This window comes from Pelodiscus sinensis, chromosome 6 (genome assembly GCF_052426305.1).
Source record: "Pelodiscus sinensis isolate ZL-2025 chromosome 6, ASM5242630v1, whole genome shotgun sequence".
NCBI classification, from domain to species: Eukaryota; Metazoa; Chordata; order Testudines; family Trionychidae; genus Pelodiscus; species Pelodiscus sinensis.
In genome coordinates, this window is record NC_143057.1 from 128,596,093 (window position 1) to 128,613,912 (window position 17,820).

Sequence of the window (17,820 nt, forward strand, 5' to 3'; positions counted from 1 at the left end):
ACGCTTGTTTCGAAATAGGGGGCCTCCAGCCCCTCCCAGGTGGCCTGCTAGCCGCCCTGGCCACAAGGCAACTTCTGACCTGCTGCCCTGACGGAACTGGTTCCAACCAGCCTTAAATACGATTCAACGTCCACTCAATGTGGACGTGCTATTTCGAAGTAGAAAAACGCTATTTCGAAATGCATTTTGTGTGTAGACGCGTTATTTCAAAATAAGCTATTTCAAATTAACTATTTCAAAACAGCGTATTTCGAAATAACGCTGTAGTGTAGACATACCCTAGCTTCTGATGCCAGATACTTAGAAGAAAGGGCCAAGAGAAAAAGTCTCGTCTCTTGCAATCTGTCACACTGCACCGGGCGGAACGATTTGCCCTAACCCCATAGTTGTATAAAACTATGGTATGCCCACATCTTGAATACTGTGTACAGATGTGGTCTCCTCACCTCAAAAAAGATATTTTGGCCTTGGAAACGGTTCAGAAAAGGGCAACTAAAATGATTAGGGGTTTGGAACGGGTCCCATATGAGGAGAGGTTAAAGCGACTGGGACTTTTCAGTTTAGAAAAGAGGAGACTGAGGGGGGATATGATAGAGGTCTATAAAATCATGAGTGGTGTGGAGAGGGCTGATAAAGAAAAGTTATTTATTAGTTCCCATAATAGAAGAACTAGAGGACACCAAATGAAATTAATGGGGAGCAGGTTTAAAACTAATAAAAGAAAGTTCTTCTTCACACAGCGTGTAGTCAACCTGTGGAACTTCTTGCCAAAGGAGGCTGTTAAGGATAGAACTATAACAGAGTTTAAAGAGAAGCTAGATAATTTCATGGAGGTTAGGTCCATAAAAGGCTATTAGCCAGGGGATAAAATGGTGTCCTTGGCCTCTGTTTGTCAGAGGCTGGAGAGGGATGGCAGGAGACAAATCGCTTGATCACTGTCTTCGGTCCACCCTCTCTGGGGCACCTGGTGCTGGCCACTGTGGGCAGACAGGATACTGGGCTAGAAGGACCTTTGGTCTGACCCAGTGCGGCCGTTCTTACGTTCTTATGTTAACCCCGCAGGGACCACTCCATGCCTGAAGGCTGGGGATATTCCACCCCCTTCCACCGAAAATCCACAGATCTGCACCTGAGCCATAAAACTCTGCTTTTCCCCTTTCCAGAGTCACCTCTCATTCTGGGGGACCCATGTAAACCTCCTCCTGCCCCCAGCCTTGATCAAAACCCAGAACAGTGCTGCTCTCATGGCTTGTGCCGAAAAGGAACACACGGCTGGCCCGAGGTTGTATAACTGTGAGGAACGGGATTCAATTAAGCAAAGGAAACAGTCCGATCCAGCGCTCTGGGAACAGTGTTCTCAAGTGACCCAGCAGGACAATGACTTACATTTACTAGACAGTCGTGCCTTTTATCTGGGAGGGTCTTACAGAGCCTACAGCAGTGGGCTGGCCCCGGATATAAATATAGCTATTGAGAGTGGATCAAAGAAGCCCGAGGGAGGAAAAACATCAGGGTTTCTGGGGGTATGTGAAAATGTCTCCTTTTATTTAACAATCCAGAAATGATCAAGTGCCCAATCTCCACGGGCTTTTCCCCAGCTCTTCAGCTGGCTGCAAAGGGGGAAGAAAAAACTGGGGAAATGTTCCTTCCAAAGGGAAATGAAGCCGCAGGCTCTGTTCCTGCTTGGCAGCCGGGAAAGAGCATTTCAGCAGATCCCAGCTGAGGCTAGTGCCCCCTTGTGCTAAGGGAGAGAGAAGAGACAGAAAGTCTCTGCCCCAACAAGCTTACAATCTAGACAGGCAAAAGGTGGGAGGAAGGAAGTGTTGTTCTCCCTCACTGAACCCAGGTGCTCAGAGATGAAGTGACTCGCCCAAGGTCCAGGTGTCACTCAGTGGCAGGGCTGTGGACTGACTCCATGCCTCAAGTCCCAGGCTAGAGATTTAACCATAAGCCTACCTTTCCTGCCTGAAAGACCCTATATGAGGGCAGCCAGCAATAGTGGGGTAGTTCAGGTTGAACCTCTCTAATCCGGCACCCTCGGCACCTGACCGATTCCGATCGAGAGAATTTTCTGGACCACGGAAGGTCAACATTGTCTAGCAGCATTACCAACCCTTCTACTGCTTATTGGACTCTTAGAGGACATTGAGGGATACATTAGAGCTAAATAACGGCACAGAGCACTTCGAGATAGGACTGGGGGCTTTAAACAAACTTCATGGGACTGTGGAAAACTTGGCCACACCCAAGAAGAGTGGCCGTCTGGCTCACTAAAATCATGCCGGACCACGGATGTTTCTGGACCAGAGAGTTCTGGACTAGGGAGGTTCAACCTGTAGAGTTGAGGACCCAAAAGGTCCCCGCCAGCCCTACACCCAGTGTTTCTCTGCGACCCAGTGTATTAAGCTGAGCAGGAGCTGTGGAATGCAACACCCCAGGAAACAAGCCACCATCCTCAGCGGTGTCCTCACCAGACGCCTTCTACCTGGTTCAGCGCTTCCTCAGAGAGACACGAGATTCCCGTCCTCAGTGGCTCTTGGGTCTGTCTGGTCTCTAAGGAGCACACGTGCCCACTGGCTGCCCTTGAGATACACACGTGCTTGTGCACAGGCCGGCACTGTGACAGCCATGGGCGCCTCTGCCTTTCCTCAGCCTCAGCAGCCATTTTGTGTGGCTGGTTCACCCCTCACGCGGCACGGCCAATGCCAGACACACGTGGGGAAGTCGAGTCCTGCGCAGAGGAGCCAGCAGGAGACCGGGCCGTGGGAACCCCCCCCCTTCAAACAGGGCACGTCCCAGGCGTGCTGCGGCCCAGCGCTGTGTGGCACCCAGACAGAATTTGCAAGTCCCATCGCCTGGTTCGATCTGACCTGCCTTGGCAGGGCTCTTCCCAGCTCCCGCCAGCCCCCACGTGGCCCAGCCCCGAGCAGAGCAGTGGCTCCGTAGGGTTCTTGTGGCCTGAGGCTGGTTTCCCTGCCGTGGACTCCCACAGAAGGCCTCCGCTTCAGCGCCCAGTGAGGCGCTCTCTTGGCGCAAGCACAGGGAGGAGTGCCCGAGTTACACTGCGGCCCCGGCCGCCCCATCCGTGGTCGGGGAGGGAGGCTGTGAGCAGACGTGGGCAGCCGCAAATCCTGGAGGAAGAAGCCTTCTGTGGGAGTCCACGGCAGGGAAACCAGCTCCGGGCCACAAGAACCCTATGGAGGCACTGCTCTGTTCGGGGCTGGGCCACGTGCGGGCTCCCACGGCCAGCCAGCCCAGCCACGCCAGGAACGACCATGCTAACGGGCAGCATGAGGAAAACAGAGGCTGGTGGCATGGGTGGCAGCTGGGGAGGGCAAGCCTCAACCCCACCCACTTCTGCCCGAGGCCCCGCCCCTTCCACCCAAGGCCCCGCCTCTTGAGCCATGCCCCGCCCACCCCCGCCCAGTGCTTCCTGGCCACCTGGGGCTGCCGTATTGCAGCCCTGGCCTCATCCTTTCCTGGTGGCTGGGGAAACCAGGCTGCTGGATTGTGGCCCCAGCCTTCCCTGGCAGCCGGGGTGTGTAGGCAGCTTTGGGAAGGTCGTGCCTTCCCTTGCCTGCATTACCTGCTGCCATTACAGCCAGCACGCCGCACCACCTCAGCCCAACTGATGGACCACGCAGGGATCTGGAGACCGCGTTTGCAAACCCCATCGCCGGGCAGTTACGTGGCAGAAGACAGCCAGACATACAGGCAGGCAGGGTCAATAGACGCAGAGGCTCCCAGGGCCTGGCCAGAGGTGGAGCTCTTTGCCGGTCTGGCTAGAGCTGTGGTTTTCAACATCTGGGTCACGGCCCAGTACCGGGTTCCGGAAGGTCAGGCCCTGGGTTGTTTTGCTGTAGGGTCACCGTGCTGTGTCCTGGAAGAGGCCAGCCATAGGTGCAGCTCCTAGGTGTGTGGGGGGGATCCAAATGCTGCCCCTAGCCTCAGCACCAGCTCCCCACTCCCCTTGGACAGTTCCTGGTCAATGGGAGCTGCGGGGAGCGGTGCCTGCTGGCGAGAACCGTGCACAGAGCCGCTTGCATGACTCTGCCTTGGCTGCTGCTTCTGGGGCACAGCCTGGCCCATGGTGCGAGGACCAGCAGGAAACCTGCCTTAGCGCCCCGCAGACTGGGAGCCGCTGGAAGTCAGCCTGCGCCCCCATCGCCTGCCTCCTCACTGAGCTCCCTCCCTCGCTCCTGGCCCCCCGCAAAGCCCGCATTCTAGCCTCCCTCCGCCCACCTCGGATGAGAAATGATTGTCGGGGTTAATTGCTCGTGGCTGATTAGTAAGCGAAGAGATAGCTGCTTCTTTGTGCATTGATAAACTAACCTCAGATACTTCAGCCTCCGAAGTTCATTCATTTCCAGCGACTTTTATCTCTTTATAGCCTCTCCAGGGTGAAAACATAATTATGGCTTAAACGTGAGTTAATTCAGCAAGGTGAGGATCAATAAAGCAGAATTACTCCTTGAACACAGAGGCATCACAATACAGGACAGATGATGGAATGACGGGGAAGGGAAGAGCATGGGGCCGGGGGTGGAGCATTCCGGGTTTGGGGTCGTTTTGTCATTTAACGCCTGACAGTTTATGGAGACACTCGTGCGCTTGTAACCCACCCGCGTAGGCTATGTCTACAGGGCGCCTTTTCGTGCAAAACCCCCTCTTGTGCAAGAGCTGTTCTGCCTTTTTTTCAGGAAGGGATTACATAACCCCACCAGAAGCAGCTTCTGCTTGATTTGGAAAGCCCCCTCCCCCTATCCAGCGGGAGCAATCGCCCTGTGATAGGGGACAATCACAGGAGACCCTTGGGGGTAATTCCCAGGGTGCTGACAAGGCGACTGCCACTCGCCTTCCTGCTCTCTGGCGCTTCTCACTGCCCGGTCCTGCCGGTCCAGCTCCCTGGTCTCCCCCAGCCAAACCACTGAGCTGAGATCACTTTCCCCATCCCTGCCCCGCCCCGCCCCGCCCCGTCCCGCCCCGCGAGGATCAGCACAGACACTGAAACTCTTCAGGTCCAAGGAAAATGCAGTTTTGGGCCCAGAGCCCCCAGTGAATTATTTGAGTAAACCCCTTTACCACTGAAAGGGGGAATGTGCCCACTGGCTGCTCCCCCGGGTACCAATTATTTGCACTGGGCCTGATAGTAAGTACAAGTGATTTTATTAAGCACAAGCAGTGGGATGTAAGTGACAATAATTCAGCACAGGCGGCGCGAAGCTGATTACAAACGTAAAGTAACCGAAAACGCTTTGCTAATTCTCACACTTGTTACAACCTCACCCTAAAACTGTCTCTCCTTCCAGCTAAGCCTCCAAGCCAGGGACTCCCTCTCCACGGACTCTCTGGTTCATTCCCTCAGCTGTGCCACGCCAGCCAGCCAAAGACCAAGACCTGCCGGTTTCCTGTTGTTTTAAAGATTCCCACTTTTGCATGGGAAGTTACCTGGCCAGGCCCTACCAGTTAGGGAAGTCATGTGACTTCCTAAAACCAACCACTGCTAAGACTTAAGGACAAAAGGGGTCGGTTACATAGGATTGCCCCGACACAGAGGCTACGTCTATGCTACGAGCTTTCTCAGCAAAAAATATGCTAATGAGGGACTCATTTGCATGAGTTGCGATTGCATTTGCATAGTTTCGGCTGATCTGCGCTGGGGTTTTTGCGCAAAACCAGGCAGTGTGGACGCTTTCTTTTTGTGGAAAAACCCCTTTTCCCGCCCAAAAAGGAGGTTTCCTGATCTTGCAAAAACCCCAGCGCAAAAACGGATCCGCAGAAAATATGCAAATGAGATTGTGACTCATGCAAATGAGCCCCTCATTAGCATATTGTTTGCCGACAAAACTCGTAGTGTAGACGTAGCCTGAGGCATCCCAGCACTGGGAACAGCTTGGATGGCTTGTCTTTGCACATTGAGAGCCATAAAGCATTCCCTCCTCCACTGGTCTTACTTTACACCCAAGAAGGAGACACCCCCCAAAGTAAGAGAAACGGACCCAGCGGATTATGCCATGAAGGTTGATAGGTTACAAGAGGCAGTTTGTTCCAAACATCTTTGAGTGATGAATATTTGTGTCCGTGGAGTCCTGACAGAGCAGAACTCTATGGCTGCCTCTTCAGAACCAACTTGTGCCCCCACCTGACCCCCTGCGGCCCTGCAAACCTTCGCTCCTCCCGCCGTGGTTATTTATAGGGTTTCTCTGAGACGCTTCATATTTCCCCCTACGCGCTTGCTGCTAACCAGTGTCAGGCCTGGTGCGTACAGTCCTGGGCCGGGTGCATTCGAAAGACAGACCTTTGACCGAACAGAAACAAGAGCCCTGGCAGTGCACAGCTCGGGCGAATCAGAGAGCAAGCGGACACGCTGTCCAAGCCTGTGTGCGAGCCAGAAGCCACGTGCGAGGGCGAGTGTGCGAGCACACGGGAGGAAGGACAAGCGTGCGTGTGAGGGACAGTCCGGAGCCAGCTCTGCACGCTTCCCGGATCGCCTCGTTAATCCTTTTTCCATCTCCCCCCCATTCCCTGGCAGCCGAGAGCTGGAAGGAGCCAGGCCGAAAGAAAGCCGTATTCTTTCGCTCCCTCCCGTGAACCAGGCAAAGGGAGGGTTTGTTCCAGCCGCTCCAACTCCTGACAGCTGGAGGAAATTCACTCCTGGGCAGAGACCGGCCAGATAGAAATCCTTCCCCTAGCCCCACAGCAACCGCTCCCCCCCCGGAGCTCTGGCAAACAGCAACTCCACTCGGGTGGGCCTCGCCCTGCCCTCTGCTCCCCAGTCTCATGCCCCAAACCTTCACCCTCCTCCTTACCGCCCCGGCTGCATGGCCGCCCCGGGAGTACCACCCGGTCAACCTCGGCAGGGCAGAGTCCGTGCCAAAGCCTTGCCTCCCAAGCTGAAGCAGCATGTTCGTATGGCCGCCTGCCAGGTCTAGACCCCCTCTGGTCCCTGTCAAACCCAGCCTGCCTTCTTGTCCTTAGGCAGCAGAGGTCGATTTCAGACCCCAAAGGGACCCTTCTGAGCAGCCAGGGTGATTCCCGCATTGCACCTCCCCGAGGGTCTCCAGCATCCACTCCGGCCCCTTGTGGAATGAGACACCCATGCAGTGCGGGGCTGGCGTGTAGATATCCCTGCGGTTTGTAAGCCCAGACTATGTGTATCCTGTACAAGTGGTGCAGATGGACAGTAAGTGGGCCCGGAGTGCAGCAAGAGAAGGAGGTCGGGGTGGAGTGCCTTTGGGAGGCTGCGTAGCGTTTTTGTTGATCGCAAACTTCCCCCCAATGCGAAGGCCTGTTTCTTTAACACTGGTATCTTTCCGGTAATGCTGAATGGCTGCGAAACTTGGAACACGACGCTTAGAGAAGAGTCAGAGCTGCAACCACCCAAAGAGCAAGGGAAAGATGCATGGTGGGTGTAAGTAGGCTACAACACGTTACTATCGACGATTTGCATGGAAGAAGAGGCGTCAAGGATATCATGGTTTGGCCATGCAGCTAGACTGAGACAACAGATGGACGGCACGTATTCTCCACTGGTAGCCACGAGACATGGAAGAAAACAAAGGAAGGCCTCCAGAACATTGGGTGGATCCTTTCTGCAGGATTCATGGAAGGCCATGGACGAGAACCGCAAAAACAGGCCGGCGTGGAAAAGTTGCGATCTGCATCAGCGGTGAGCCGATCCGCATCGATGATATCACGGATCTTCCAAGTATTCACAGCGAGTTCAGTGCTCCTTTGCCGTTTGCATGGCCCCTGTGAAATCGTTCTTTGCCCAGGGAAGTAACGACTCCATGTGAGTCACACTATCACAATCCTCCCCCCCATGTGCGTGTGTTTTCCATTTTTCTGACTGTAGGCAGACCTGGTGGCCTCCTGTCTAGTTAAAGTTGCCCACCCCTTCCCACTCCAAAACCTCCTTTTCAGTGGCTTGTAACTCAGCCCAACTTTAACTGCTCCAGCTGTGAGTTTTCGGGCAGAACTCTTTTGAAAAGTTTCAGCAAAAATCGTTCAGCTGTTTCTGAGACTGTGATTTAGGGAAAAACACACGCCCATGTTATAAGGACAAAGGGGTGGTCTTTGTGCCAGGGATGTGCCTGGTGCGGTTTCCATCAAAATAAAAACCACCCATTTAGCCATCTAATGAGACTTCGGAGGGGAAAAACATCTCTGTTTGCGCTTTGATCAGTCAGGACGTGGTAGGGCAGGGCTACTCAACTTTGGAAGCCCCGGGGGCCACAATGATACTCACAGCACATGCCAAGAGCCGCAACTTAAGTGTGGTTGCATGTCCATGCAAATATATATGCAAATATATGCAAATAGCCTCTTTCACACTGACGGGCATGAATACAAAGATTCATGGCAAGACCACACAACACGCAGGCCCTATTTAATACATTGTGACATTTACCCCATTTCCACAGCACGTTGAATGAGCAATGACAGTCCAGGAATTTAACTATTAAAACACATCTCAGCAGAAGACCAGGACATTGACGACTTTTTTGTTTTAGCTCCCACCCGCGGGCCGCAAACGAATGGGCTGGGGGCCGCATGTGGTAGGGTTCGGCAGCTCAAGTCTCGGAAGAGACTCTCTCTACTGGGCATGCTCCAGCCTAGGACTGCAGGGGCTGAGCAGGACTTTCCCGGCAATTGCTGCTCCCGGCTGTGGGGACAGAAATGGGGAGGAGGGAGCCCGTCTCTCCGCTGCACTCACCGCCCACCTGCTGGGGCCCTCGCGTCCCAGAGGGCGAAGCGGCCTGATTTACATGCCGAAAGGACAAGAGTCAGACTGGGGGGATGGGACACAAAAGGTCGGGAGAAGGAGATTGGAGCTGGATGGGGAGCTGGCGAAGGGGGAGTGACTGGGGGCAGAGGTCAGGGGAACAGAGCTGGGGGGACATGTGCATGAGGGGAGGGAGAGAGATTGGATGGGGAGCAGAACACTGACCAGCCCAGGTACCAGGGGAGAATGGGACTGGATAACAAGACTGAGGGTCTGTCTACACTACCACCCTACTTCGAACTAGGATGGTTAATGTAGGCAACCGAAGTTGCCAATGAAGCCCGGAATTTGAATTTCCCGGGCTTCATTTGCATCTTGCCGGGCGCCGCCATTTTTAAATCCCCGCTAGTTTGGACTCCGTGCCCGCGGCTACACGCAGCACTGAGTAGATAGTACGGATTAGGCTTCCTATTCCGAACTACCGTTACTCCTCGTGGAACGTGTAGCCGCGGGCACAGAGTCCGAACTAGCGGGGATTTAAAAATGGCGGCGCCCAGCAAGATGCAAATGAAGCCCGGGAAATTCAAATCCCGGGCTTCATTTGCAACTTCGGTTGCCTACATTAACCACCCTAGTTCGAACTAGGGTGGTAGTGTAGACATACCCAGAGACACGGAGCCGAGAGGGGCGACCAGGACTTGAAGGGGAATGGTCAAACAAATGTGACTTAGCAGGGATCTCAAACTGGGCCAGGCCGGAGGAGCCAGGGTGAAAGGGGATGTCCTGGGTGAGAACTGGAGCTGAAGGGTCTCTGCCCGCTAGCACACACTCCTCTGTTTCCAGAACATGGAATGGTACCAAAGACTCCTGGATCTTAGCAGCCCTCTGCTGTCAGCAAACAGCTGCGAAAGCCACCACCAAAGCCCCTCTGAAAGCTGGTTCCTAGGTCACGACTACTGCAGCGATCTGTGTGGCGCGTCTCACCGTTCCACCCGGCTGCCTACGGAGGCGAGCCCCGGGACGATGGAACCTCTGCTTTTTCTGAGCTCGCGTCTATCAAACGCCAGGAAATTGCGCACCAAAAACTCCTTGAAAAGAACGTTAAGGTGGCGACGTCAAGAGCTCGAAGGTTAGGAAATGAATCCTTCCGAGACACAACCAGGACCAACGGGCCAAATCCATTGCTGGGGTGACTTCGGCGGAGCGACGAGCTGGAGACAAGTTTGGCCCCCGCATGATAACACGGAGAATCTCTGGAGTCTGGAGGCCAAGAGAAATGGCACCCTTGGACTTTAGGCCCTGCTGAGTGACTGAGAGCCGCCATGCAGATGGGGGGTAGCAAGCAAGCAGCCTAAGCGCCTTCCAGTCCTTAATTCATACGGCACTTTGTAGACTGCTTGCTAATTGCTAGAACTCCTGAGTCAGCCGGGGAGGGGGGAGAGGGGAGTTCCTCGGCCCAGTATGGAGACTTGTCAGAGTCTCCCCGCTTAAGTATTTAGCACTGATGCATTGCATAAGTTATTAAAGCCGCACAGCCTCGCCTCCCGTTCTAAATAGGGAGGTGGCTTTGCCAAGGGAGCAGCCCTGCATTCTGCGTCTCCTGCATCTTCCCACCAGGGGTTTTACCGCACGGGGCATGAAAAGGGATAGAGGTGCCCTGGGAACAGCCTGTGAGGGGGAGGGGTACGTTGGGGTACATGGGACAGGCCTGGGGAGGTTTGGGGCAGGAGGGGGGGACGCCAGGGCGTGTGTGGGGAGGAGGGGTGTCGGAAGATTCTGCCCAAGTTCCCGGGCTCCGGATTGAGGGCTGTGTCCTGGGGAGGGCTGCCGAGGGGAACATCTGCATTAGGCCTGGTTCAGAACGGCTCTGTCTTGCCCACGCCCCTTGCTCTCCCTCAGGGCTCCCCAGCTCCCTCGCTGTGGCCTCTGACTCCCTCGCCGCTCCCCCAAGGCGGTGGGGTCCCTGTTGCCCTGTGGCACCCCCTTTGGTGCTCCCCTGGGGAACAGAGCTTGCTCTCTCCATGGGAGGCTCTTTATAGCCCCGGGCCCTTCCCTTGGGGAAGCAGCTCTCTCAGACGGAGGTGAGGGAATGAAGTGCTCCCTCCACAGCACTGCGAAGGGTCAAAGCTGGGAATTAAGCCTGTGTTCCCAGGGGAGCACTCTAACCACTAGGCAAGCTTTCCTTCTGCATGGAAGCCTAGGACACATCATGGAGCAGTTAAGTTCCATCCAGCAGGGGTCAGAGATGCACACGCTCCCCCCCCCCACGCCCTCCACCGGGTCACAAAGCTCAAAGCTTCAGCTCTCCAGAGAAATAAGATGGACGGGGCGACAAGCTGGCCTACCAGCCCTTCCCCCCGGGGTTTTTTCACAATGGTTGCAGCCCTGCTGGGCCTGCTGAGTCAAAGAGCAGAGCGTGTTACGCGAGTGGCGCATCTGGTCAGGGAGAAAGCCCAGGACAAAAGAGCGAGTGTCGGCCTTCCTCAGCAACCAGGCCAACACAAAGCCACAAGGGCACCCTGGAAAACCCACCCCCCTTGATCTCCTTTTAGCACTGAGCTCAGGGAACCGCACAGGGCTCTGCCTGCTGCTTCACGCAGCGCACAGCCAACCTGTGGAACTCCTTGCCGGAGGATGCTGTGAAGACCAGGACGTTAACAGGCTTCAAAAAAGAGCTAGATACATTCATGGAGGTTAGGTCCATCGATGGCCATGAGCCAGAAGGGTGGGGATGCTGTCCTGAGCCTCTGTTTGTCAGACGCTGGGAATGGGCGACAGCAGAGGGACCACTCCCGCCGGGGCGGCTGGCACTGGCCCCTGAGGGCAGACAGGACACTGGGCTAGAGGGACCTTGGGTCTGACCCAGTGTGGCCGTTCGTATGTTGTGACTGGCTCGCTGCCCGAAACGCCTGGCTCTCTCTAGAACGCTTTAAGACACTCAGGGCTGGAGTCCCCGCTTGCTTACCCCGGTGTACGCCAGGGAGTAGAGGGGTGGCTCGGAGGGAAAAGCGGCAGGAGGGAAAGACACAGGCCCGGGTTTATCGCCCCCACTGGGATGGGACTCAACTTGGGACGACTCCGGGCATCACAGCCAGGGGCAACTCATACAACTGGCCATGGCTCACCCCTGGTACCTCCAAGGGGGCATTTCCCACCTGCCAGGCCACCTCTAGAGCAGCCGAGGAAGACAGAGTGCTCAGTGCCTGGCCAGGCACCGACCTCCCACGCCACAGACACATCATAACCAGGCTCCTCATTTTCGTGGAAGGACAGGGTTCTGGGAGGGCTGGGGGGAAGAGGGAGAGGGGTTAACTTACCCAGCTGGCTGTGCCTCTGCGCGTACACCATCACCACCGCGGCGAGCACCACGCAGCAGCCCGACGGGACGGGGTTGCCCATCTGTGGAAGCAAACGAGAGGGATGGGTCATGGTGCGCGGCTGACGGGCAAGAGTGCACCACCCTCCGAGAAACTCCCCCCCGCCCAGCCGCTGGCGCCAACGCCACGGGCCGGCAACTGCCTCGGGGGCTGGGTGACGGGTGGCACTGCCCTGCGGCATGACGTCACGGCCTTGGGGTGCTTCAACAGCCCGGGACACTTCCTGCTAGCGCCGGGGTGTGAGCTCTGTGCCTGGGATGCAGTTCCACGCAGAGCCCAAAGCGGCCCTCTGTCACTCTGGGGGCCTTGCTACGGGCTTCTCTGGGACCAGCGGTGGAGTCGCTGAGCGCTGAACTGAGCACTTGGAAACACCCCTGGCATATTCACAGAATCACAAAATCCAGGAACTGGAAGGGACCTCGAGAGTCATCGAGTCCAGTTCCCGCCCCTCACGGCAGGACCAAGCACTGGCTAGATCATCCCTGACAGGTGTCTGTCCAACCTGCTCTTAAACATCTCCAGAGATGGAGATTCCACAACTTCCCTGGGCAATTTATTCCAGTGTTTAACCATCCTGACCATAGGAAACTTTTCCAAATGTCCAACCTCAACTCCCCTTGCTGCAATTTAAGCCCCTTGCTTCTTGTCCTGTCTTCAGAGGCCAAGGAGAACAATTTTTCTCCCTCCTCCTTGTGACACCGTTTTAGACACTTGAAAATCGCTGTCATATCCCCTCTCAGTCTTCTCCTTTCTAAACTAAACAAGCCCAATTCTTTTGGTCTTCCCTCCTAGCTCATGTTTTCTAGACTTTTCATCATTTGTGTTGCTCTTCTCTGGACCTTCTCATGGGTATGTTATTTTTCCCATCCCCTTCTAGAATCTTAGAACCACAGAATACTAGGACTGGAAGGGACCTTGAGAGGTCATCGAGTCCAGTCCCCTGCCCTCATGGCAGGACCAAATTCTGTGTAGACCATCCCTGAGAGACATTTATCTAACCTGTTCTTAAATATCTCCAGAGAGGGGGATTCCACAACCTCCCTGGGCAATTTATTCCAGTGTTCAACCGCCTTGACAGGTAGGAACTTTTTCCTAATGTCCAACCTAAACCTCCCTCGCTGCAGTTTAAGCCCCTTTCTTCTTGTTCTATCCTCAGAGACCAGGAAGAACAAGTTTTCTCCCTCCTCCTTGTGACACCCTTTTAGATACCTGAAACCCGCTATCATGTCCCCTCTCAATCTTCTCTTTTCCAAACTAAACAAGCCCAGTTCTTTCCAACTTCCCTCCTAGCTCATGTTCTCTAGACCTTTACTCATTCTTGTTGCTCTTCTCTGGACCTTTAGCTCTTCTAAACAGCAACACTCCCCCCAAACAACCCCTGTGGGCAAAGCTGTAACAAGGGTGGGGCACTCGCCCCAGGAACAGTACATTTAGGGGAGCACAATTAAAAATTAGAAAGTTAAAATATTCTTTCTCTTTACTATAATCTATTTGCAATCTCAATATATGTGCAATTAAGAACATGTGCAATGAAAACAATACATACAAAAAATTAAGAATTTTATCATTTTTGTGGGGCGGGGAGGAGAGGGTAGCCAGCCCCAGGTGCAGAAAACCTTAGTTTAGGCTCTGCCTGTGGGTAGTGCTGCTGTGCACTGGTAAGCGGCTGCAGTGCTCCGCACCAGAGGTAGAGGCCTCGGAATAGTGCGGCAATCAGACATCAGAACATCTGTGATCCCCCCCCATCAGACTTGCCGCCTGTGCAGACGCTGGCGCAGTTTTTATGGCGTGGGCGCTACTGACGGCCTCACCCACAGAACCCCTCGTTTTAGTGCCACTGGTGGCAGGGCAGAGGACGATGTCTGCCAGCGCCTGTCCATCCCATCAGGAGCAGGGTTAGCCCTCGTTACGTGGCCTGTCCTACCGCCGCTTCGGGCTTCACAGCACGGCGCAGCGGACATGGGGATCCTGTCTAGGGAACTCCGTGTGAATGGACTCATTCCAGATTGACACCAAAGGGAGGGGAAACCACACCCATATAACGGGGGCGGGGGGAATGGTGTAGGGGGACAGCGAGGGTTAAACGAAAGGAGCTAATCAAAAGCAGAAAGGGTTGAAGACACCGGTATCCCGGTTACAGCCACGTTAGACAGGCCTCGTGCGTTGTCCCGTCTAGTCCCCCCAGACCCCATAGCAGGTCTCTCTCTGCCCCACGCCCGTGCCAGCTCCCAGCTCAGGGCCAGGGCTGGGTCATAAAACCTTCCCCTGCCGTTTAAACCCACTTGCGGCTCCAGTCCCCTGAGCAGGGCTCGCTGCTCTGCTGCGGGGTCGCTCGCCCGCTGTAGCAGGCCCGGGGGCAGCCCCCGAGGCAGGCCACCACCAGGTCCAACGGCTAGCGCGCTGAGCCCTGCCACAGCCGGACAGCCCTGCAGCATCTCCTCATGGCCAGACCCGGCCTGGCAGCCCCCCGCCTCGTCTGGGCTTTGCTGGCCTGGGCGGCGACCCAGCCCTCCGGCCTGGTCACGCTGCTCAAAGGAACGAAAACGCCCCCTCAGTGCCAGCCCCTGCAGGCTCGCCGCCCCTCCGCGAAGTTCTTCTTCCCTCTGTTACAGGGCGCAGCCTCCTTCCCCCAGCCACCACCCCTCAGAGCCTCTCCCCCGGAGACTCCCACTGCCCCACTGACTTCGCCCCAGCCGCCCTCTCCCTTCCCCAGCTCCTTCCTGCAGGTCCCCTCCCTCCCCAGAGAGAGGAAATTCCCCCATTCCCTTACCCCTGGCTCTCCTCTCCCTCTTGCCCCACAGGGCCTCCTTTATAGGAACCACTAATCAGCTTCTCCCCAGCCGGGGCTAATCCTTCAGGCTAATTGGAAGGTGCACCTGACTGAGGGGCCCCGGGCGCTAATTCCAGCTCAGAGCCCTCCTTCGGCGCTCCACAGGGTAGCTGGCAGCCAGGGGACAGGCCCCTGGGATTAGGGGCGGAGGGCAGCAATGTCCGGTGTGGGAAGATCCACTGGGCTGGATTCTCGGTTAAATTAAGACCCTTTCTGCAGCATAAAAGCGACTGAAAGAGAAGGCCCAGAAATCCTTCCCACAGAGGGACACCCCACACTTGCTCCCGGCGAAGGGGGTGGGTGAAGGCCTGGCCAGAGATGGAATGGCTGTTCTCTGCTTCCTGGGAGCCGGGGAAGAAGAGCGGAAGGAGAGTCCCTGAGGGACCTCTTCAGCCCTGGGACGCAGACGGCCCCTCTCCCACGCCATCCCTCATCCAAACTCAGGCAGAGGATTTCGGCGAGTCAGGCCCCAGGGACCTGCTGTGCCCTCATTCGGACAGCACACGGACGAGGCTTCGCGCCTTGTCTCCCGGGAACAAACATAAACCGCGTCAGCTTTCAGCTCTAGGACACCTCCAGCTCGGAGCTCGTCTCCAGAACCGGCTGGGACCTTCCACTGCAGGGCAGCTGCCAGGCCGCAGCAGGCCTGGGAAGCCGGTGTGATCCGGCCGCTCGCACAACGCCACTGGGCAACGTGTGGTCAGGTGTCCCGAGGGTAGCGTCTACACCAGGAGTGCCGCGCGCTTGTACCATGGGTCATCAGTACGGGATTGTGAGCAGAATCATTGGGGCTGAGGGATTCTCTGCAGGGAATTCTTCATTCCACCCAGCTAGCCTCTCTCTGTTTGCCAGTGAGATACGATTATCTTCCACTTACTCCTTCTCCCAACAGCCTCTGCAGCTTTTTCTTGGCCTGGAGACCTTCCAGGGGCCGGTCTGAACCATTCCATGGTCTTCAAAATGCAAACGTTATTGCTTAGCTGTACGTGTACACACCTTAGATCACTCGCTTTGGGTTTTGTGCCCTAACTGAACTGCAAAAAGGAGTAAACAGGTGGCAAAATGTGCAGATGACACAAAACTAGCCAAGAGAGCGAAGTCACAAGCAGACTGCAAAGTATTAGGATGGGACCTCACAAAACTGGGTAATTGGGCAACAGAATGATACATGAAATTCAACGTGGATAAATGCAAATGAATGCACAATGGAAAACATAACGCCAACAAGCTGTACAAAATGATGGAGTCTAAATGAGCTGTTACCACGGAGGAGAGAAATCTTGGAGTCATTGTGAAAATATCCACTCAACGTGCATTGGCAGTCAAAAAAACTAACAGAATGTTGGGAAAGGGATAGATAATAAGACAGAAAATCTCATATTGCCTCTCTATAAATCCACGCTATACTGCACATGGAACACTGCATACAGATGTGGTCACCCCATCTCAAAACAGACACACTGGCATTGGAAAAGGTTCAGAAAAGGGTAACAAAAATGATGAGGGGTTTGGAACAGCTTCCATACGAGGAGAGATTAATGAGACTGGGACGTTTTGGCATGGAAAAGAGATGACTAAGAGGGGATACGATAGAGGTCTATAAAATCACGAACAATGCGGAGAAAGTAAATAAGAAAATGCTGTTTATTCCTCCTCACACACAAAGTGGGGTTTAGCAAATGAAATGAATAGGTAGAGGGTTTAAAACAAACCAAAGGAAGTTTTCCTTCATGCCGTGCACAGTCAACCTGTGGAACTCCTTGCCAGATGATGTGAAGACCAAATCTGTAAGGGTACGTCTACACTGCACGCTTATTTCAGAACAAGCTATTCCAGAAGATATATTCCAAAATAGCTTTTTCAAAATAGAGCATTCACACTACAGGGAAGCCTCGAAATGAGTGAGGCAGGCTCCCCTACCGTGGATGTGCTACCTCGATTTAAAGCCTCAGGAAGAACGGGGAAGAAATTACTTAGAATGGCCGGGGAAGGAGCTATTTCGAAATAGCAGCCGTGGAGGGTCCACACTGCAGCTATTTCGAAATAGCTATTTCAGAAGAGGGGTTATTCCTCATGAAATGAGGTTTACAGAAGTCAGAAGAAGCTTCCCGTTATTTCGATATTATTTGGAAATAATGGAATTGCTATGTAGCTACTCGCATTGTTATTTTGGAATAACGTTAGTTATTCTGAAATAACGGTGCAGTGAAAACGCACCCGGAGTTCAAAAAAGACAAAAGCTAGATACATTCCTGGAGGACAGGTCCATCAATACCTATTATCCAGGATGGGCAAGGAAGTTGTCCCTAGCCTCTGTTTGTCAGCGGCTGGAAATGGGATGAGGAATATCTCTTTTGTTCATCTCCTTTGGGGCATCGGCCACTGTCCTTAGAGAGGATGCTGGGCCAGATGGACCTTTTGTATGACTGTCCTTACGTTCTTAACTGAGTGATCTTAACTCTTGGCTTTGGGTTTTGGGGTGAGGATTCCCATGGCTTTGCACTTCAAACGCCGTGCGCCATTCCTAGTCTTGCCTAGTGACTAGGAAGTGGCTACCCCCACAAGTGTGCCTGCTGGTGACCCCAATAATCAGAACGGGGCTCCCCCACTCATTCAAAGTGTGGCCCCGCTCTTCATGGAGATCGTATGTCAGTGCCACCTGCTCCCACTCGCCTGCCTCCAAACTCCACCTCATTCGACAGCTCTCCACCCTTCCCATTGGGGTCGCCTTCACTCCACCGCCCCTTTTCCATCCCACTGGCTGTGGTGGAACGTCGCCACTGGGGCCACCAGCAATGGAACCCTGGGGGAGTAGCCCTACAGAGACATGAAGGGCATTTGTAGCCACGTTGAGCGTGGTTCACCGGCTGGGACCTAGGGGAGCATCC

General features: G+C 54.7%; 1 protein-coding gene across 4 annotated transcripts in view; it reads right to left on the reverse strand.

Moving 5' to 3' along the window:
• Positions 1-17,820, reverse strand: part of CNTFR (ciliary neurotrophic factor receptor) — a 400,203-nt gene that overhangs the window by 159,116 nt on the left and 223,267 nt on the right. For all 4 annotated transcript variants that reach the window (XM_089779475.1, XM_075932804.2, XM_075932806.2 and 1 more), the window contains one exon: positions 12,043-12,124. In XM_089779475.1, coding sequence (XP_089635601.1) covers positions 12,043-12,124 — 82 coding nt within the window. The remainder of the gene's footprint in view (positions 1-12,042; positions 12,125-17,820) is intronic.